This window comes from Pleurodeles waltl, chromosome 3_1, assembly GCF_031143425.1.
Source record: "Pleurodeles waltl isolate 20211129_DDA chromosome 3_1, aPleWal1.hap1.20221129, whole genome shotgun sequence".
Classification (NCBI taxonomy): domain Eukaryota; kingdom Metazoa; phylum Chordata; class Amphibia; order Caudata; family Salamandridae; genus Pleurodeles; species Pleurodeles waltl.
Window position 1 is genome coordinate 683,981,273 of NC_090440.1, and position 22,546 is coordinate 684,003,818.

The window sequence follows — 22,546 nt, forward strand, 5'->3', positions numbered from 1 at the left end:
AGGACTTAGAGTATTGAAGATATGATTTAGTATCAATTACCACTATGCAATCAGAAATGTACCTCTATGTCCATTGCCTTGTCCTAGTTGTTACTTATGAGGCATACCCAAGCTAAACAACGACCTTCAAAGTTAAGAAAAGAAGAACATACAAATAAAATCAGTACATGGAAAAACTGTGATATATAGAGATTAGATATTGTATTCTGTTTCTGAAAGAACAGAACTAAGAGCTCCACCCGAAAGATTTTTCCCATCAATCTCCTAACATTTAGGGCCATATGTACAGATCTTAGGAATAGCGATTACCTACTTGTGATTTTCTCCAAATTGCGATAAGGAAATTGCTATTCCTGATGTATGAAACACAATCAGTTTTATTCCTTGATTCATAATGGGGTCACAAATAGGCCAATCTCATGAATATTAATGGGTAGGTCACAATTTGAGACCCGCTAGAAACTGAAGCCATCAAAGTGATGGTGGCCTGTTGGGTTTTTGTCCTTTTCAAATACATCAGAATCTTTCTCTTACCATCCAGCAAAGACGCTAATTTAAATTCCTAGTTAGAATATGTCACCGCAGCTACTTTTGGGAAAAAAGTTGCATCTGTTTTTATTATTACTCCATCATCTCAAAGAGAAAGAGATGGTGGGACCAGCCTTAAAGGGGCAAGGTGCAATTAGATTTTTCTGGCTGGCAGGACTCAGCATACTTTCATCTTCTAACGCCGACAAGGGCAGGCAGCAGGTCATAGCTTCAAAATGGAAAGAGTTAGCAAGAGGGGACCAAACGTGGTGCATCAAGGCTAGTCTCAGACATTGCGCTCAGCATTAATGAGGTAGGGGTTAGTTTGATTTGTCCTTGGTGGAGGGCTCAGCATACTTTCATTTTTTAATGACAACAAAGGCAGATGGCTAATCATATCTTCACAATGAAAAGGGTCAGCAGGACAAAACCGATTGCCTAGTATTAGGCAAGGCTAGTCTGAGACACTGCGACCAGCCATAATGTGGGAGGGCGAGCTGGCAGGGCTCAGAGTACTTGCATCTTTTAATGCAGGGAAAGGTTGATTGAGGGTCATACCTCAGCAGTGCGAAGGGTCAGCAGGATGGGACTAACAGCCAGGCAAAGACTATGCGTTCCCAGTGCAGAACAAAGCTGCAGTATCAAATAGACTCAATCAATATACTGTTGTGGCTGGAGCCAGTTTTCAAAGGGGTTGAATTAGTAGTTATCCAGGACATGACACCAATTGGCTACTATTGTTTTAGTTCACAGGCCTCTGGCTTAGGGAGATTTGGAGGGAATTTAACTTGTTGGGGCATATATAAAAATGTTCACATGGCTCACAGATCAGAGAAGAGCTGGGCTAAGATTGAGCAAATTGAGAAATACCAAACTGCTATCATGCTGCTCCCCTAGCTGAAATAGTGGAAGTAGAGCGAAGCTCCTTTGACTACATTTTCACTTTTTTACCTTGAAATTTCATTCACTACTAATAATGAGGGTGGAAGGTGTTCGGGAAGGAAATTCTAGAAGGTCAGGAGGGTGTCTCATTATGAAATTAGAAAAAGCAAAGGTCTCCTGGATCCAAAAAGAGTATTGGGCATGCATGGAAGAGTGGGGACAGCAAGGTAAAACAAGGCAAGCTCATTTGCTCTTTCGCTGTCAGGGCAGCAACCTACCAAGTGTTCTGTCTCTCACCCTTGCATGCGCAGAGTGCCCTTTTATGTGGGGTCTGAGCTACAACGCAACTAGGACTCCCCCCAACTGGTGCTTGTGCACTATTGAGCGCCTGAGAGGGAATTGGGGAGTGATTCCCTGCTCAATTTTTGGCTTCCTTTGGCCTAGCAGGAGTAGGCTAAATGAAGGTCTTTTATAGTTTCTATACTTTCCGCTCAGGTAGCTAGCCTTGATTGCTTATCCTCCTACCTAAGGTGTATTTGTTTAGCAGTAGAGAATATAAAATAAACAATTAAAGGTGCATTGCTACTGCTTTTATTAGTAATTCCCATTTGAAATTCTTCTACTTATTTTCCAGTATCTCTGCCTGTTGCATGACACTATGTGAATCACTGGGCTTTCTCTGATTACTCACCTTTTTATTGCATGGGCACATAGCATCCAAGTGCCCCTCAGGTTAAACTGGTTAGTCCTTATGATGATTATAATTTGTGCCTCTATCTCTCACATACTCTCACCCATCAATCCACCAGACGCTGTGTCCCATAACACTGTAAGCACATCTGTGTGGTAATCACACATGACAACATTTACCACATAGGCAAAAAAACAACTCTCTCTAAACCACACACCCTAGGCAGTGTAGCTTGCTATACATGTGGGTAAGTGTTTCACTGCCCCGCATAGGGACAGTAAGCCCTATACAGATACTACAGTACAATACAAAAAAGAAAAGGAACACAGTAGAGAAGAGCTGTCCAATCTTCAACTCTGGAAGGTAGTTTTATCATTATCAAAGAAAACAATTGCAATAAATTTCTGATCCATACAATCTAATGGCTCAAAAGGATGATCACATTATGTCCTCAAAGATTTTAGCAGATGCCAAGGAGAGACAAGATGGCGAGACATAAGATGAGCCAAAGTTAAACATTTTAGTAACCAGACTACCAAAATATCCCCAAGTCCAAGATTGGCCCACGGGTCCAGAAAAATCATTATAACCACTCACTGTGCTTTCAAAGTGGAAATTACCAGAACATTTTGAAAACCTTCCCACAAAAACTGGAAGATGGAAGCGAGCACACTTCTGGAGGAATCACCAATTACTATAATAAGGTTTCAGACTTAAAGGCTTACATAACTTTTAATGGCTGCTGCTAATTGAAGAGGATAACCCTTTACTTTTTAATTTCCTCCTTTAAAGTTCTAGATTGAAAAGGCTAATGTTATTTAGAGCTTCTGAATGACGTAGAAAGGATGAGCTTTTTTATAGCAGCAACCAACTTCACATAGAATCTCCCCCTAGGGAATTCCAAATGACATGAAATGGAAAGCACTAAATATTCACCATATGAGAATCACAACACATCTTCTTCCCTTACACATTAACACTAAACTACACAAAAACTTACTGAAAAATAGAAAATAAAAAACTATGAAGAAATCCAGAATAATTAAAATGCAGAATATAGAGCAATACTCGGCACACATAGGGCCTCATTATGAGTTTGGCAGTCCATGGACTGCCGTACCCACGGTGGCAGTCGGACCACGGCAACCTTGGCAGTCCAACCTCCACATTACAATGCTGGTGGTCGGACCGCAAGCACACCGCCGCCACCACTAGGATCAGAGGTCCTGACGGGTTGCCGGTGGTGCAAGTCATGGTCAGCCACAGTGGTGCCGAGTTCAGCACTGCCGTGCTGATTACAACTTGTCTTTCTGCCAGCCTATCCATGGCAGGGACCCTGCAATTTTCTCTTTGTACCAGCTCTTTATACATTTTTAACATCAAAAGCTGTCTTTCACTCTCCTGAGGGTAAGAGACTGAGCTAAGTGTCCCTTGTGTGCAAAGTCAATTATTCTTTGTCTCAGGTATATTGGAGGAACAAATCTTTCACCCCTCATAACAACAACTTCCTCTTCTATCATGTTCTCTTTGATAGTAAAGAATTGTTTCACTCCCACTCCCACCTAAATCTTTCTCATCTTTCCAATCTTGATCAGTTTACTGACCTCCCCCTTGGTCTCAATAGCCTCATCATCTGATATCAGCTGATAATTCCTTGACACTCACTCCCTGCTGAATGTTAGCCATTACTTTTTCCCAGTCCAACAGGTCAACATCTTCCTCACCATCCATAAAAAAGCCTTGACAGGCTTCTTTGTTCTTTGAGCCTGATACATACGCAACAGTATAACAAACTCCCGTAGTTTTGCCACCATCCTGGGAAGCCTAGCTGATAATTACATTATTCTCCCCAGCTGCAACTTTTTAAACAATGGCTATAATGACATTTTAGCCACAAATGTACGGTCAGAGGAATTCAATGCTGGATCACTGACATCACGGATATATTATCGATGCATGCAATATCAAAACACAAAAATATCCGAAATTAAATATCAGTAACACAAATATCGACTTCCTATACTTAACTATTAAAAACAACAAATATCGAGAACACCTATATGATTATGAAAATATAATGTAAGACCATATGCAACCCAAAAAAAAGCAGGGGCATTAGTGAAATGTAATATTCGGTGGCTCAATGAGCAAAGCGGAAGAGAAAGCCTGCTACAAGCCCCCACACCAAAACAAAAGGAGGTGGGGGAAAAAGTACCATCTAACAAGCATCAGGAAACCCAGCAATGTACACAAATCTTGCAAGGTCAAACCTGGTAGGGTAAAAGGGTTAGACCCATGCTGAACTCTGACTCCAATCAACAAAATGGGGGACTGGTGGTATAGGCCAGAGGAGGTGGCCAGATATGAGATGCAAAGCCCCTAGTACGGCAGCAAGCATACGGAAAAGACCAATGTAAGGTGCATGCTCCCAAAACCAGGAGGGAGCCAATGAAAGCAGTCTAAAAATCAGAACTAGCTCCACAGATCCCCCGAAAACCCCAACAAGAATGTAGGAACATGCAATCTAAAATATGATTCCATGAGACACGGCAAACATTCGACAAGTTATAAACCCAAATAAGAAGCCCATGACCAGTCAGCAACATTGGAGAAAGTGGAAGAACACTCCTGTCCCACAGTGAAGGAAGGCCCACAAACAAAGCAAGGACACCTAAGTCCAAAGGCCAGCAGGGTGCTGGGGAAGGGCAAACCTAGCACTGGAACCAGCATTCAACAAGCCCAGCAGGGAGGCAGTAGTACACGCAACCCAAACAAGAAGCCAAAAGAAAAGATACCCACCCCATAAGCCCTAGGCCTAACAGGGAGAATCACAAGGGCAGCCACACGCCAGGACCGAGGGTGAGGGCACCTTCCTATCCTCCATCAAAGAGTCTCCCATGCCCCATAGAAAGCAGGCATTCGATAGCCACAGGCACAGCAAACAACAAACAGGGGGCAGGGGAAGGTGATACTTAGCCTCACAGTCCATATCCACAGCATATTCAGTTATTAAAGTCTACAGGCTCCTGAACATCGAAACACTACATCGGAGTGCCCATAAAGCCCAGAAGGGAGGCTAGTGTACTCATTGGCCTAATGAGAGGCAACAAGGCAGGAATGACAACATTCCACAATGTGAAGACCTATCTGGGAGCATAGTGAGCAGCCCAAGTGCAGCCCAAATCCCAGGAAGGAAAAGGAGTGGAGACAGTAACTTGTCCTCCAGTGAAAGGCATCCCTTTCTACACGCCTAACAAGTACAATTCAGCTTCAAGCCCAGTATGTCGCACAAGGGTGAAGCTCCTTCACCAATTGCCAATAGATACCACACCACAAGCACAAAAGAGGCCCTTTAAGTCAGGAAAAGCACAAATACAAACAACGACCTACACAAAGGGCTAGTAGCAATTAGAAAATGGCCAAAAGGGCCCAGAACGGTAAGCAGAAAACAAGGGGTGAAAGATTCACAGAAAAGAGAATCAAACAGGAGCTTTGTGGGCAGAGGTGGTCCTTTATAGATACTCCTTGTAAGGGGAGTTTATTTTTTTCTTTTAGGTAGATACTGAAGCAAAGAAACAAATTTTATTCAATGATTAATTATTACATATAGAAATGCAAGCAAGGAAAGGGTATTTTGAAAAGCTTGTTTAAACTATAATATAGCAGCAACCACATATTACTGCATGTTTAGCAGTAACTAAGTGCCTGACATTTTTTGCCATAATGGCAAAAGCTACCATGATGCGAGGGAAATCGCTCAAGAATGGAGTAATCCCTATTACCCATGTCTGCAAGTCGATACTCAAAGCCCACATTTTGAAAGCAGTAGTATTCACTTGTGTACTGCTTCCATTATGCTTATAGACACCCCATCCATGCACCTTCTCTGTGCAAGTCGTAATATAAATTCTGCAGTGTCACTTATCAATGTCATTTTTTAGATCTGGAGTTAGCAAATAACTTTTGATTTTTACTAGAATTATATGTGCAATATATTTACTTGAAGGGACTCTTCATCTATTGGCCTGTTGTTGTGTTATTCACATTTTGCCTCTGGAGCAATAAGAGAATGTCCTTGACAGGCCAACCACAGTTGTATCATGGAGATGAACTCTCAGTGGATCTCACGTGTCCTATTCTTCAGTCAGCTTAGCCGGGTATATAAGAGCATAGGGAAGGTCTGCCTTTTGAAGGATTCTTTTGGCTGGAAGGATGTCTCGGCCTGGTGCCTGTACTGATTGGGTGAAGTTGTGGTAGAATGAGAGCTCGTTCCCTTGAAAGCCAAAGGGGTGCACTGGGTCCCTGGATGGGGGTGCAGCCCCAACGAGTGGTGCTCCTGCTCCACTATGAAAACCGGAAACAGGGCCTCACCAAAGAGTTTGTGTAGCAGGGCTTCCACAAAGTCCTCCATTTTGTTGATAGCAGTGGGTTCTGGAAGACCAATGATCTGGAGGTTGTTCTGTCTTGATGTCGCCTCCAGATCTTCATTTTTGGCTTTTATAATATCGAGTGCCTTATCCATTCTCAGGAGGTGTTCCTTGGAGTTTGGCCTGGACACCATCAACGTTCGAGACACTATTTTCTAAATGGTCCAATCTGTTCTTGTGCTTGTCCACACGTTGTTTCATGTGATCCACGTGAGTAGTGAGGAAGTCCATCCAGCTTTGCATCAATGGCTTTGAGACTTAACCTCACCTCAACCAGGAGTTCCTTAAGGTCTATGTTCATTTGGGTGTCACCTCCAGAGCACCTGAATGCCTTGTCTGTTGGTGCTTCTTGCTCTGCGAGGTGAGCTAGGCGCCTGCTCTTAAAAGAGAGTTTCTGCTAGGGTTTGTCATGCTTTCCCATGCTGGCTGAAAGAAGAGGCCTGCGCCTCGAGCCAGCGGTGCATCCAGAAACCAGCCGTGGGAGGGCACTTATAGGTTATGAAGCAGGGCTGCGATAATATGAATCCAGTAATGAAGAGTATACATTAGGTAGGAGGTGCTGGCAGTCCAGTACTATTCTTCAAGCCCCGACGCTCCCCGAACAACCACCAGTCCATGGGGGCACGAGCAGACTCAATGCTCTAGGCAGCCACCCAGGGAAGGAGAGGAAACCTGAGGTAGCAGTGTGATCTCCAGGAGCACGTGGAGAGGACCGTGTTATGAGTCCCCAGGTTAAGGCCTATATGTCACTAGAAATAGGGGAGGGAAGCCTCGCATGAGCAAGCTGGAGGAGGAAGTTCACGGTCCCACACACATGAGGGCATTCATGGTAATTAGCAGAGGTGGCGTACGCCATGCAGCTGACAGGCAGGGAGCGAATCGTGAAAGCAAAGAAATGGCACTCACTGCTCCTTTGGGGGTTGTGCAGGCCCGGTCTCCAAATGTCCAGAGTAGAACATCTAGGTGGGCGACTCAGGTAGGCTCCCTGTGGGCGTTGGTCACACTCCCAAGCGACCCCTGGCCCGGAGAGCCCAGTCGGGGCCAGCAGTGTTGTATTTGCCCCCCGGCCGCTGCACTACACCCCCACTGCGGGGCAAGCCCAGCTGTGGCGCCTGCAGCAGCAGAGGCACTCCAATCCTCAAGGCTGTGCGGCCCGCTGCATCTGGCCGCAGCGAAGGGACCACAGTAAAACATCGGTGAAATCTGGCATGGGGGCTATGCTTGCCTCACCTCCCTGCGCTCGGAGCTGGCAGGTTCAGCAACAGCAATTCACGGCCGGGAGGCCCGGAAGGCCAACAGACCTGGCCGAACCGAAAGTGCGAGCAGGGCACGTAGCCATACTTCTTGCAGACAGCTCAAGAGATAGCCGGGGTGGGGAGGTCCTCAAATGGAATTGGGGGAAGTGTAGTCCTGCGGCAGGGTCCCCGCACCAGGTGATGGCTGTGATGAGTCTGCAGATTGGCAGATAGTTGGAGGATAATATTTCGGCCAGCAGAGCCCTCTCAGTGAGCGGTCATCTTGCGGTCCGCCTTGACTCTACCCCCCAAGAAAAGGAAATGTTTGGTAAAACCCTAGAGATGACACAGATATTGGACTGTACAGGTACAGCTCCAGGGGCTAATATGTGAGCTAATAAGACCTGTTACACTGTGATGATAAGTGAGAGCTAAGCTGTGAGAAAGCCTGAGCATGAACGATCTTTGTAATCTGAGGGGCAGTTTTAGGTCAATATGATTTGTTAAAGTATAGCTCGGCTGTCTGGCCGCTGTGTAGGTGAGATCTGTGTAACACTTTAAAAGACAGAGCTCTGCTGTCTTAGCATTAATATATAAGAGTTGAGCACAAGTATGTACTCAGTGCTGTCCAAAGTTTGACCCTGCCAAATCGGTGTGACTTTGAAATTTTTCTGTGATGTTTTATTTGGCCATATAGAGTACATCTGTTAGCAATGCATCTCTGATCGAAAGGCCTCTGAATCTTTGCGATTGTTTTGTACATATTAATTCCCATCACCCTTCGAACTCATTATATGTTACAGACCAAGAGTCCTTACCATTGTCCCAGGAACTCCTGGCATACCCGGATTCCCTGGTGGTCCTTGTGAACCAACAGGTCCCCTCTCCCCTGAAGGGCCTGGTTGACCAGGGGGCCCCATGGACCCACTCTTTCCAGAGCCTCCTGGTGTGCCACTGCGGCCTCTTTCTCCTGGTGCACCCTTTTCCCCTGGAAGTCCAGGATCACCCTGCAATAAAAAAAACATAGTTAACACAACCAGTAATAGAAGAAGGTTCTGAGACTTCCCAAAAAAACCACCATCTTATGATGAGAAGCATCAGGTTTCACGTGAGGTTTCTCCTAAAACAACTGGTACTAACATGTTACCTCAGATACACAGTAGAATTGCTTAGCTTCTTCATGGACTATATTGTCTTTCGGAGCCTTCCTAACATCCCCCAGCCCTTCCCAACTCAAAAGTTTGATACAGCCATTTTCTGCCGATAGAGTGATGCATAGGACGCTTTGTAACACAGATGGAAAGGAGCACAAAGGATGCTTCTTCTGAGGGCTAGCTCCTTCTGTAGCACACCCATTTTTCAACTGCATCAAAATTAAATAGAAAATACAGACTTCTTTGTTGTCACAGAAAATAGGGCACCAATATTAATTAAAATTACTTTTTTGACCAGTCAGTAGACTAGGATTAAGAAATGGTCCCATCAATTTGGTTACTTACAGCTAACAGCGTTCACTGTCTTATGCTGGCAATAGGAAATCAAGCCACGTTTTCTAATTCTGGCATGCATATTTGCACCAACACATCTCCAGGTAGCCTGTTACAAATACTCAAAACTAGAACTGATTGAAGCACGGATTAATGAGCACCACTTTATTGGTTAAATCCTGCTTGTCGATGAATCTCTTCATCTTCAATTGCATTCCTTTTATGTGGAAATGTTTTTGGTGAAATGTAACAGGCAAAGACCCAGTTTGAAGCAGGGGGCAGAATGGCCTCTGTATGGGGGCACAATGGCCTGTATATTTTAATTCCAGATTATTTTCCTATAGTTTTTTAGAGGTACTGGTTCCTACGTTTTAACCAATCAAAGACAAGTCACTATAGAACTTGAACCAACCATTCAAAAGCATGTTTAAACCAAGGTTAAATCACTGCATGCAGGTCTTACTTTGAATAACCATGACTTATCTAGATGATAAAGAAGAGGGCATACTTACAGTGTGCGTCACTGAAAATAACTCTTTTGGAATTAAGTTTGATATGTTGCACCCAGGATAGCTGATATCTTGATCTATGGGTGGTTGGGCCTACAAACGTATTCTACCTCCATATGTCTTACCCTCAATAATTGAAACCGTTTTGTCATTTTTATGACACCTGTGGAAAGTGTAGACAAACAGCGCAAACTGCCTACATATCGAATGTAAAATCGAAAAATGTGAGCCTGCTGTAGAAACGTTCACCCCTCAGAGGTACATTAAAATTTATATCATGCACTTAAGAACAGATAGGTCACACTACAGGCTGGGCCTGGATGTTAAACGTGGAAACATAACAGTTTTGCAAACTTTAAAAGTGTATTTTACAGCTTAGAACATATATATTCTATGCCACGGTAACAAATGTCTAGAAATATAATTATTACGGCACATATGTAATAGAGGCAGATAACAACCAATATTACCTTTGTTTTAAAAAATGAGATTGTTTTTTTATAACTCCTGACCCCTGCAATGGATTACCGTTTGAGTCATTCTAATCATTAAAACATGTTCTTTTCAACATTTGCTTAGGAATTTTAACTTCTTTATTTCTATAATTTTATTTTGTTTCTGGTGTTCATGTACTACATGCAATTTTATGTGATAAGAGCTTTGCTCCTTTGTGTGAGATCAGCCACAGCTTGTCACAAAACGGAGGCCACCCTCCCTCGCATAGTTTAACATTCAGGCTTCCTACTCATGGAACTTAGAAGCATCATAACTTGTTCCACTGGGCTATTACTCGGTACATTTGGCTGCCTTTGTGTCAAAGCCAAGGTGGGGAGCTGTTAATTAATAGTCTGAAACAGAATTAAATTCTGCAAATTGGTTCAATCACAGCTTGAGATACTCTTGCAGTTACCTGATCGGATTTTTTTTCCAGAAGACCATTGTATAAAGAATCTTTGTATTTCAGGCCTTGGATGTCTCCCATTACTATAGATCTAAACTATGAGAAATGTCGCTACTGCAATTCAGTCATGCGTGTGCAAAGTGGTAAATGTTCTCCTCTGAAAACTTCAAGAAGATTTTTCAAAAATGTCAAAGTTTTGTGTAGTTCAGTAAAGGTTGAACATTTGATAAAAAATCTGCTAATATAGATATTATCGGGAAAACGTTAAAAAATACCCACTTGCATGCAAGCATTTGATCTTAGCTGTTTTTGCAGTAAAATTATTCGTCAAACACGTAGTATGCATTAGGTTTTGAGGAAGACGACAGACTTCACAAAGTGATGTTTGCTTGTCAGGCAGAACTTTGCTCGCAAAATTATAATGTTCCACGATACTAAAGCATTTTTTTTTAATACCCTTTGTATTTTAGTATATATGCTTGCAACGTAATGTCTGAATAGTATATTTGGTAAATCTAACACACGTACATCGTTTCTGAACAGTGACATGCGCCTTTGCTCTATTAATTGCGTATGCCTGTTCTGCTATTATACCCTAAATGTGTTTGTTCCATTCAAAAGTATACAAAGTCAATAATGTGTTGTTAAAGAACAGTGCACCCGGGGCAAAGCTTAATTCGAGCCGGTTGGGGGGGGGGGGGGGGCACCTGCACTTATTCTTGAAGGCCGGCACTTATTATTCTGCCTCAAGCATTTACTGAGGGCAAAAGACACAAACTGTAAAGACGAAGGAAGAGAAAAACGAAAAGGCGTCCCAAAGGCAGAAAATAGAAATCTGCAGGAGTGAGCTGACGGGGTGGCTTAAAATTGATTAAAGAGGCCCGAGATCGCGTCGGGATTAAGCTGCCTCAGTATTCCGAGCTCACACATGTAATTGCAGCAGTCGCGTGTTTCAGAGGAATTTTTCTTTACAAATTAAGCACTGACCCTGGGTTTTCAACCTGAAGGCGAACCAGAGAGAAAACGCTAGAACCAGAGAGGCACTGCCTGGACCTGCTACTCACCTTCATGGTTCTTATTTCGTCAACACGAGGTCTGTACCCCTAAGCATATAAAGGTTAAATGAAGTACTCAATATTTGTATTCCCTTTTTGTAATTCTAGGTGGACGATTTGGTGAATACCGGAGAAGAGTAGAGCATTGAGAAATGGGAACAATTAATAGCAAAGCGCACGTTCCACACATTCCTGGTGGTAATGGCACGTGTGGCCCCAGAGTCCCACTTTTTCACCTTTCTAGACTGACAAATAGGGAACATGTTTCAGAGCGGAAAGAGAAGAGCCATCATTACTACCACTAGTATTCCTGCACTTGTGTACTGAATCCATGTATTATGTTTTGTTTTGTTATGTTAATGAAGTTTTATAAACCAGACTACCACCAGTAGGTCTCTTGGGGCTCATAGGATCATAGCTGGAAAAACAGAATACTTTGTTACTATGGAACAGAGATGAATTTAGTTTATTCCTGGACAACATATGGGACTCTCTACGCCTAAGACTATATTTTACGGAGTTCCACACAACAGAAGCCAAGATGGAAAAAAGAAAGACCTCTTTTTCTGGAATTTAGGTAATGTGGAATAACGAGGCAGAATTGATTAGAAGATCTCAATATGCACCCTGTAGTTTACCTGCTGAATCTTTGACCTGGGAAAACAGGGACTGAACTGTCAGCCAATTTGTGAACCAAGCACAAAAGTTTTAAAAGTAATACAATATTTTTTATTGGAAACCAGTACAATGTTTAAAAAAAATGCGCTATTTGAGCAGGGTGCAGCCACAGTCAGCTAGGCTACTTGATGCTGGACAATTTGAACAGAACGTAGTAGAGAGGATTTAGTGCCTAAGCATAGGCAGTTACAATAGTCTAATCAAGAGCCAATCAAGGCAGATATGACCGACCCATAACTCTCCAAAGAAAGAAGATGACAAGAAGACAACTGATGGCAGATACATACCACTACTACTGCTGATACATGGGTCTAAATCTGTAGATCTGAATCCAGCCTACCTCCTAAACTTCTCTGTATATTTGACAGGTTTGTGCATTGGCCAAGATCTTGTGGCCAGATCAACCAACTCCAAGGAGGAGGACTGCCCTCTGCAGTTAAGATCTTGATTTTATCTGGATTTAACTTTAGCCATTGTCTTTTCAAACAAACCTTGACCACTCGGAGACAGGACCAATACCAAGACCAGTAAAACACACCAGTCAGAATAAAAAAATGTGTATCATCTGCATAAGTAAACAACAGACCATGAGAGTGGATGATGTTGGCTAGAGGCCTCAAATATACCACATCAGGCAATAGTGGAGTTAGAAGGTTTCTAAAGTGGGTTTCCTCCACTTCAAACTATATACCAATATACCAATTAAGAGAAAACTCACTGAGATCAATTTAATTGTCTCACATTCACGCATCACCCTCTGGGGTTTCTTTGTTAGTAAAAAGGACTCTCACCCACTGAAAATTCCGGTAGCATGCTTCATCATCGAGCCCTCACCCAGATACTGGCTGCATCTGGGTGGGCTCAACCGAAAACCACAAAGGAGCTCTTTGTGACAGGAAGAGTAGGGGAGGTTTGTGAAGTAAAATTGCCTTTGAAAAGACCCCAAAAGAAGTGTTTATTATGGTATCTTCTGCAAGATTAAAAACAGACAGATGATACACAATTGTATGTGTGTCAAGTAATTATTAGGATTCCATCAACTAAAAATGTCAACATGTTTGAGCCAGACTCTAGTGCCCACAAAGGGCCAAACGGATTTCATCAGGACGAATGACCCTAAACCCTAATAGCACGAAAATAATCATGTATGAATAATATTGCTGCACATCTTATGCTAAACAAGTGTCTCACACGCATTAATCACCCCAAAAGCCATGGAGTTCATACAAACGCATATGAGGCCCTTCCTCATATAAAGGTATTTGTGTGGTTTCTCTTTAAGGAGTCTTGGAGATGGGCGGACCGTGTAGTCAATCATTCATCAAGTGATTTTGCCCAAAAGATACCTAAATCGAAGTCTTTGCAGTCCTTTTCCCAGTATACATAGAGTCCTTGGTTCAATTTTACAGGGATGTAGGGACCCCATTATCTCATCCTTACTCCTCCGTGTATACCTTTTCTTTGTCTTGTTTGTTAGGATTTCCCTCCTCGTTCTCCCATCTTTTCTCTCCCCCACTCCTCATATACAAAAGCCAGTTCCTCTCCTTTCTCAATCATTGTTTTCTTGATGACTATGCGTTCCTCCTGCATCTGTGCTAGCACATGTACCAGTACCAGTAAGCTGGTATCCCTACCCATGACTATCCTCTAGTATCTGTGCCCCTAAAACATATTCTATTGCCTGTTTCCTTAGCTCTGCCCTACTGTTTCTGCCCGTGCATACACCCTCATACTTCTAACCCTAATGATAATCTAATGTGTCTACCCCACTATACCCTAGTACTTCTACCGCGTTTATACTCTTTAACTCTCCTATATTCTGGTACTTCTACCACAACCAAAACCCTGGTATCCCTGCTCATTGTTATACTCTAGTACTTCAACTACAACTATATCCCAGTACCTGCATAAGCCCTATTATCTTCACCATATGTTATAGACTAGTATCTCAAGCCTTACCTTTACCTTTTAACTTTCCTTTCTAGCTTTACATAATATTGCCCATACCCTGTAACCTCTACACCTACTAATACCTGAACACCTACCCTGTCATTACACATACCCCATTGCTTCTGCTTAAATGATATTGTACTGTTTTCCTGACCCTGTAATCGAGAAAGATTTTTTTTTCATTTTCGAAATTAAACAAAATGCAGCTTCGCCATCGGTTGTCAGTATTATGTTCTCTGTTTTATTTGTTTCCAGAAATGAGTAAACGCTGAGCAGTCCTCAACATCAATGAGTATACCATAGTGACTGGAAGATATGGGCATTCACGGGCACCCATTACCCTGGATTACATGATGCCTGTCAAAACGTTAGAGAAAGGTGTAAATACTTCTATCAAAGAATGGAGAGTTGTGTCAGACAGTGAACAACATTACTTATCCATCATGACATCAAATCACTTCCCAAGTGAGCCATACTCACAAGCCCACACTATCCCAACAAAAAAGAACAATATATAAAGCTTAGTGTTCTGTACCTTACTCCTATTTGTTCTGTTCCATCCTCCTCACAGTGACATGTGAAAAGATAACAGCCCCACTCTGAACATCAATAACCACTATAAAATATATAGCGCTATATTTAGGAAAGAACCTGCAAAACTAGCTTTAGAGATTTATGTTGCCGCAGTAACGTGATTTTATAGTATTTTTCAGTTCACAACCATTCCCAGAAGTACACCCGGAAAACTGAGGTGAATGCAGGATGCAATATATACTTTTGGGAATGTCATGTGACCTATCTCATGGGGTCCTATCGCCCCTGTGCAGAATTTTGCACTAGGTAGAATTCTGCACATGGAGAATGGATGGGCACTTGTTTTTTCTCTTTCTCCACGGGGATAACATTTTTTATCCTTGGAAAAAGCCATTCACACCTTTGGGTGGGTATTAATTGCTTTGGATTTCTCCACACTTGTGGTGGAGAAAAACGCAGTGGCAAATGGATTTACGCCTGCCAGGAATCCTTTCGTGAACTGCTGGAGGGCATAGATGTAGGAATTCTTGGCTGTAAACATACGTGTACAGCTGAGAATACATCTGGGACAGGGCCCTTCCTATTTAGGCCACTTTACAAAAAAGTCAATATCTCAACCAAGAAGTCCCTTCAGATTAGTATGATACCATCCCCACAGCACTTCCAAGCCTCGTCAGGGTTATGGAGCGCTATATATAAAAACAAATACAATGCAATACCATATACTTTTTAAAAAGCTTTTGTGGTCCCACTGATAAAACTAATCTCCTTATTGTCTTTAATTAAAAAAGAATGTTTTTTTTTTTTAAATACAACCATAAAACATGCAATGCTGACTAAAAATCTAATCATATAGATAAAACATTTAAAAAAATCTAGCTACTGAGCAAAGTTCAAATCAGTGAACTTATTAAATAATTTGAAATACACATTCCTTAGTAAAAAAAAAAAAATCGGAAAGAATTTAGGAATGAAAATGTTCAGCTGGCCAATGACCAAATAACAAGTATCTTAAACCACATCTAGAGACAGTGGACATGAAGAGTCTCTTGTCAACGAGCTGCCACGACCACAGTACGCCACTGCAGGACTGTTCATCTGGCTAACAAGAAAAGGCCACTTTAAAACCAGCTTTTGAAACATTGCCTCAACTTCCATTCAACAAACACAGACAATGGAAAGCCATTTCCCTGCCTCATAGAGCCCACGATAGCAAAATACGCAGTGATCTGAGAGAAAAAAATCAGAAGTAAACACCAGGGAGACTGCTCATACCAGCTACTGTGGTGCTAGTTGCTACCCCATTTTTCAGACGTGTGCAATAACCGGGAGCATTTTGAGTAATAAAGGTCAAACTTTGCAGCAGCCTACTCCCTCGAAATCTGCACTCCCAATTTCCCCTCTCCGCACCGATAAATTCTGGATTCTTTATGAATGGCCAAAAGGCAGCTTTTCATTATACAAAACTAAACCAAGAACTCTCCATAAATGCATGTACTCTACAAATATCCGTACACATGCCAGTATCAAATCCCCTGTTTCCCCGCTTTCTCAACGCAGTGAGACCAGCTAGCCTTCTTTTTTAATCAAAAAGTAGAAGAAATCCACTCACAGCTGCCTAGAGACTCTTTGAAAACAGATCGCAACCTAGTTATGAACATGTCAAATGTGCCTGTGGAGGAGGGTAATGTTCCGTCAGCTCAGTCTGGTTATGATAGTAAATTGAGTGAATGGCCCCTTCTTGATTTTCCATCTTTGCTAGCCAGCCTGAAATATATTAAATCAGGCTTCCCACTTGACCTTCTACCCCCCCCAACAAGCTTATATCACCTGATACTACTTGTCTAACTTTGCTATTGAAACTTCTTAATTCCTCTTTGAAGGACAGGTCTGTACCTACAAGGTGGAAACATGCTACCATTCTTCCTTTATGAAAAACCCCAATCTGGATACCTCCAACCTGTCGAATTGTCATCATTTATCTGCGTTATCTCTCTTTTCCACATGTTTATGCTCATTTTACCAAAATTGTCAAGGCCCGCAACTTCTTGTATTCTTCACAGTTCAGATTTAGGGCCGGACACAGCACTGAGTCTTCCCTGAAGGGGGTAACTGAACATCTCAGACAACATTTGAATGATGGAAGCGCTGTTGCACTCATCCTGCTAGATTTGAGTGCAGCCTTTGACATGGTATCCCACCCCATTTTGATGGAAAGATTGGAGAATCTAGGTCCGGAATTTACTGCACTACGATGGCTTGCTTCCTTCTTATCAGACCACGTTTCAAGTTTTTTCAGCTGATGTGAAATCAAAGGCACATGTCCTGACTTCAGGAGTTCCTCAAGGCTTTGTCCTGAGCCCTCTGCTTTTTACCATCTATGTTCACCATTTCGCAGACGTAGTAGAGAGTTGCGGGCTTACCTTTTTTTCATACACCAATGAGACGCAGATCATCTTTTCTTTATCATCAGATCAGAGCAAGGACCCTTCGATGCAGAACCTGGGCCTGAGTAGAATTCAGGGATGGATGAATAAAAATTCTCTCAAGCTCCACAGGGATAAAATAGAGGTCTTGGTTCTGGTCAAGAACTTGTCTCTCTGGGGCCCGAAACATTGGCCGGACTTTTCAGGGACTCTACCCATTCCATCTTCGAAGGTGAAAACCTGGGATTTCTTATTGATGACAAACCCTCTATTAAACTCCAAGTGACCAAAGTAACTGCCACCTGCTTTACAGTTCTTACATAGGTAGGAAAGATCATCTGGCTCATTCCCCCTGCAACCCAAAGGACCGTTATCCAAGCTCTGGCTATATCTAGACTAGACTACAGAAACGTGCTTTACTTAGGCACTGTCAAGACAATGATCCATCAATTGCAGATAGTTCAACATTCTGCTGCCAGGATGCTCTTCTGTTTACCCAAATCTGCCTCTGTTTCTCATTTACTATAAGAATTACATTGGCTCAGGGTCACTAACCGAATCAAATTCAAGGCACTCTGCCATACGTTTAAGGCCAACTGGGTATGGGACCACTCTATATTCAGAAATTAGTGAGTCCTTACCAACCCACACACTGGTTAAGATCTTCTTCTCAATCCCTGTCTGATGTACTGAGATTCTGTCTCACACGCATTAGAGGTAACTCTTTCCCCTGCTCAGGCCACGAACTTTGGAACCCTCTTCCAGAAGCCATAAGAAACTGCAACTCTTTACTGACCTTCCGTAAAAGTCTGAAGACCTCCTTGTTCGATTCTAATCGGTTTATTTAATCCTACCTGCACCCGCTTGCGCCGGGAAACCTTTTGTGGTACCTGCGCACATTATGAAACTTAAAAATAATAATAAATAATAAATAAATAAATACACAATAACATTATTCTATATTACAATCATTGTGATGGTGTGATAAGATCCAGTAGAAGTACATACAAAGTTCAAATTCCAGAAATTAATTGGATGCCCAAACTAGCACATGCTTCTTTTGTAGACTGACGGGAAGCAGGGACTTGTCTTTTGAAGTTTTCCAGCTGCCCCTAGTGCTTGAATTTTGAACGTTTACCAAAATCGGTATCTTTCACAGTGGCAGTAGAATATCTGCTCGTGCCTGGTATATCTCTGATGGCTACTCACCTTCGTCCCTGGTGCGCCTGGCACTCCTGGTTTCCCTGGTGAACCCTGTAGCAAAGCACGGAAAGAAAAACATTGAAGGCTCATGCCTATAAAACAGTCAGGGAGTAAGAGAGGAGAGTGAGGCAGAATGAAAGAGGAGAGAGGGAGAGAAATGCAGAGCTGGGTGAATACAGAAAAAGAGGAGGACAGAAACGAGGAATACAGCATGGAATGAAGAGAAAGAGTACAAAAAGATGTGAAAGGAATGAGTGGACGAAACACAAAATATAATAGAAAGTTTGAGAGTGAGAGTGAGAGTAAGTGCGAGAGAGAGAGAGGGAACAAAAGTAAGATAAAAGGGGAGATGAGAAAGAAGCTGGAAGTATACAAAAAGTATTTTAAGTGAAGTTTGAAATCATGAGAAAACAAAGTGGAAGAAAAAAATAAAGAGACCACAAGATGGTGGGGGTTACAGATGAAGAGACAGAAGAAGAGGGAGAACGAAAATGTGTAAATGTAAAGCATCTAATGAAAGAACGTAAGAAGCACGATACAAAATAAAAAATAATCTAAATATTGCAGTATAAATGAGGATCTAGATAAACAAAAGAGGTGAAAGAAAGAGAGCAAGAAAGAACAGAAATAAAATATATGAAGATAAATAGGCAACCCTATTTTGAGCATGTAAGAGGAAGATAACAGAAAGACAATTACAAAATCGGATTGAAGTTTGCAACAGGCACCAACCTCTTTTCCAACTGCTCCTTCTGGCCCCATCTCTCCCTGTTAAACAAAGTAGATCAAGCACATGAGGACCGCGACACCATGTTGGATGTGTGCACACAGGTATAGCTCAAGCAAACATGCTGCTCTCACAGCTATTCACAGCCCTAGCTCAAGCACACTCCCACCTCACACAGATATATGTCAAGCACACATGCTGCTCACACAGCTATAGCTCAAGCAAACATACTGCTCACATAAATATAGTTCAAGGACACTTCCAGCTCACACAGCTAAAGCTCAAGCGTGCATTCTGTTCGCACAGCTATTCATCCCGAAGCTCACGCACACTCCAAGCTCCCGCAGCTATACCACAAGCACACATGCTGCTCACAGACATAGCTCAAGTACACTCCACCCTCATGCAGTATAGCTCAAGCACACATGCTGCCCACACAGCCATTCACAGTCATAGCTCAAGCACACTCCAAGCTCATGTAGCATAGCTCAAGCATATATGTTGCTTACACAGCTATTCACAGCCATAGCTCAAGCACACTCCAAGCTCACGCATCTATAGCCCAAGCTCATAGAGCTATATGTTAAGCACACATACTGCTCACACAGCGATAGCTCAAGCACACTTCTAGCTAACACAGCTAAACCTCGGACACACATGCTGCTTAAACGGCTATTCACACCCTTAGCCCAAGCTCATTCCCAGGTCACACAGATATAGCTCTCCCATGCATGCTACTCACACGACTATTCACAACCGCTGCTCTAGCACGCTCATGGTTCACATGCTGCGCGCACAGCTATTCACAGCTATTCACAGCTTTAGTTCAAGCACACTCCCAGCTCTCACAGCTTTAGCTTAAGCACACTCCCAGCCCACACAGCTATTGCTCAAACAGACATGCTGCCCCCATAGCTTTTGAGAGCAATAGGCCAAGCACACTCCCATTTTACACAGCTATAGGTCAAGCACATATGCTGCTCAGACAGCTGTTCACGGCCATTGGTCAAGCACGCTCGCAGCTCACATAATCACATTTCAAGAACAAAGACTTCTTATACAGCTACATCTCTCTTTCTCTCTCACACAAACACACCCTTTTCGTCCATCCACATCACAACACACGCCTTGTACATGCACCTATATTTTACACCCAGCTCTTGCAGTCAGTGCACAAAGAATATGTTACTTACACTCTTTCTAGTTGATAGTCTACATCCACATGATTCAACAACTTTGGATGTTCTTAACAGGTGTCGGACTAGATTCAAAAACATTTTCCCCATTTCTACCCCCCATAATCGTAGATGATGCCAGTCTGACTGCAGACATGGGTCCATCCAGCTTCTTCAGATATGATGGCACAGATCCATATGGGTACTCTTCTCCCCTCTGCACCAATGCAAGTAGGAAAATAAAAGATGGGATAACTAGTATGCCATTAAATTGTTTCTTTTTATTTTCAAAGATAAGCACCAAGTCGTAAACAGACTAGACTTGTGCCAAGCACATGACTCCAAAATGGTTGTAAGCATTGCAGTGTTCAGCTCCCACTCATGGTCTCTCTTCAACTTGCTAAAAGTGCCCAGCTGCGTGCTGTGAGCACCCACCAAATGATGGGGCACCATGCATATCTAGTTGCTTGAGGTGTAGTGCCATGTATGCAGAGCATCCACACACAGAAGACTCAATGTTACAGCACCTTGTTTCTTCAAGAGGAAACCAGTTGTAGTGCTATTTGTACATGTTTCTCACAGGGAAGGATCAAAAGAATTCAATACCAATGAATCTCTTTCAATTTCAACATGTTTATAGGGGGCGGTAGTTTGATGTAGCGCTTGTGACCACCCAATCTTGTTAGCTTTGCATCCGGTAAGATACTATCTTGACCTCCTCCCTCCTCCACAGCTGAAACATTTGGCCAGTCATCAAATTGTATCAACACACCAGTATTCAAAAAATCAGAATGATGTGGAAAAACTGGTCCATTAGCTTCTGAAAGGCCATTATTTCAGGGAGCTTGTTCTCAGCCCTGTGTGGGAAACGAGAGCTCCAGCAAGCACAGACCTAAAAGAATAGGAAAACTCACTGACGAAGTATACATTTAAATCATATCATGAAGGTTCTGGGATGTCGGCACTAGGGGAAAGGCTTTTCCCACAGACATATTCAACACCACCCTAATGAACTTCAAGAGGCATGAGGATGTCAGATTTGATTTTTGAAGTTGTAAGAATAACTCTAAATGGGATAAATGGTCCCAAGTTTGTTAACATGTTGACTCAGTATATCTGTTATTGGTGACTTTAACAGCCAGTCGTCGTAAAATGGAAAAAAAACAGTATCTTGTATGTCATACAGAGACAGCTCAGGCTTTAGCGATGGCCCATACCAAGCAGACCACCCGCAAGTCAACGGGAGGGAAAGTGCCTTGTAAACAGTTGGCTACCAAGGCTGCCTGCAAGAGCGCTCTTGCCACCAGTGGAGTCATGAAGCCCCACTGCTACCTGCCTGGGACTCCGGCTTACCACAAGATCCGCCGCTACCAGTATGCCAGCTCTGTGAGGAAGAGCTGTCAGTAAAGCCACAACATTTGTGAATATGCTTGAAGCTGAAGTTAAACCAAAGGGGAGGACTGTACATTTATAATACTCTAATCATGAAGTGAAGCATACAAAATGCCAGCACTGGAATGGGGAAACATGCATCATGCAGGATCAAGGACAACACCGAGTTCTGAATGTCCCAGGGACAGAAAATTTGTGCTAGTGTGACCATCTTGAATTTTCTTTCCGCAAGCATTTATAGAGGTGCTTGAGATTTGAGAATGTTATCAGACCCAAATCCTTTTTTAGGAGTCAGGAAGTGAAGGGGAAAACATCCCTTCCATCTTTCTAGAAGAACTCTTCGAATGGCTCTATTCAGGGTAGGCATGTATCTAATTCAATATGTTTGCATGATGAGAAGGAGAAGAATGGGAGATCAGGATGCGTGGCACTTTCAAGCACATGGATATGAGTTTATGGTTTTACAGTGATGGAGGAAGCCACCTCTCACCCACCTACTCCAAGGCTGTACACCATCCAGACTGGCTTAAAGAGATATTGTGTTGGCATGGGCTGGAGCAAAAGGTCAAGGCTTGCTACTGGTGTATGCTTCTGAAACGTGAACACTCTTTGTGTTGCTGAAATTACAGGAGGAGGAGGCTGGGATAGCTGTCGTGGACTGGAATACCGAGTTTGGAGTACCCCTGACAATTTCTATAGTATAGTGTTGTTAAAACTGTTTTCTCAGGTAGGCTAGCTCTAACAAT

General features: G+C 42.7%; 1 protein-coding gene across 4 annotated transcripts in view; it reads right to left on the reverse strand.

Moving 5' to 3' along the window:
- The window catches only part of COL16A1 (collagen type XVI alpha 1 chain), a 717,464-nt gene that overhangs the window by 31,706 nt on the left and 663,212 nt on the right, over window positions 1-22,546 (reverse strand). For all 4 annotated transcript variants that reach the window (XM_069223294.1, XM_069223295.1, XM_069223297.1 and 1 more), the window contains 3 exons: window positions 19,239-19,274; window positions 18,513-18,557; window positions 8,582-8,770 (listed from right to left, as the gene is read on the reverse strand). In XM_069223294.1, the coding sequence (XP_069079395.1) occupies window positions 8,582-8,770; window positions 18,513-18,557; window positions 19,239-19,274 (270 nt within the window). The remainder of the gene's footprint in view (window positions 1-8,581; window positions 8,771-18,512; window positions 18,558-19,238; window positions 19,275-22,546) is intronic.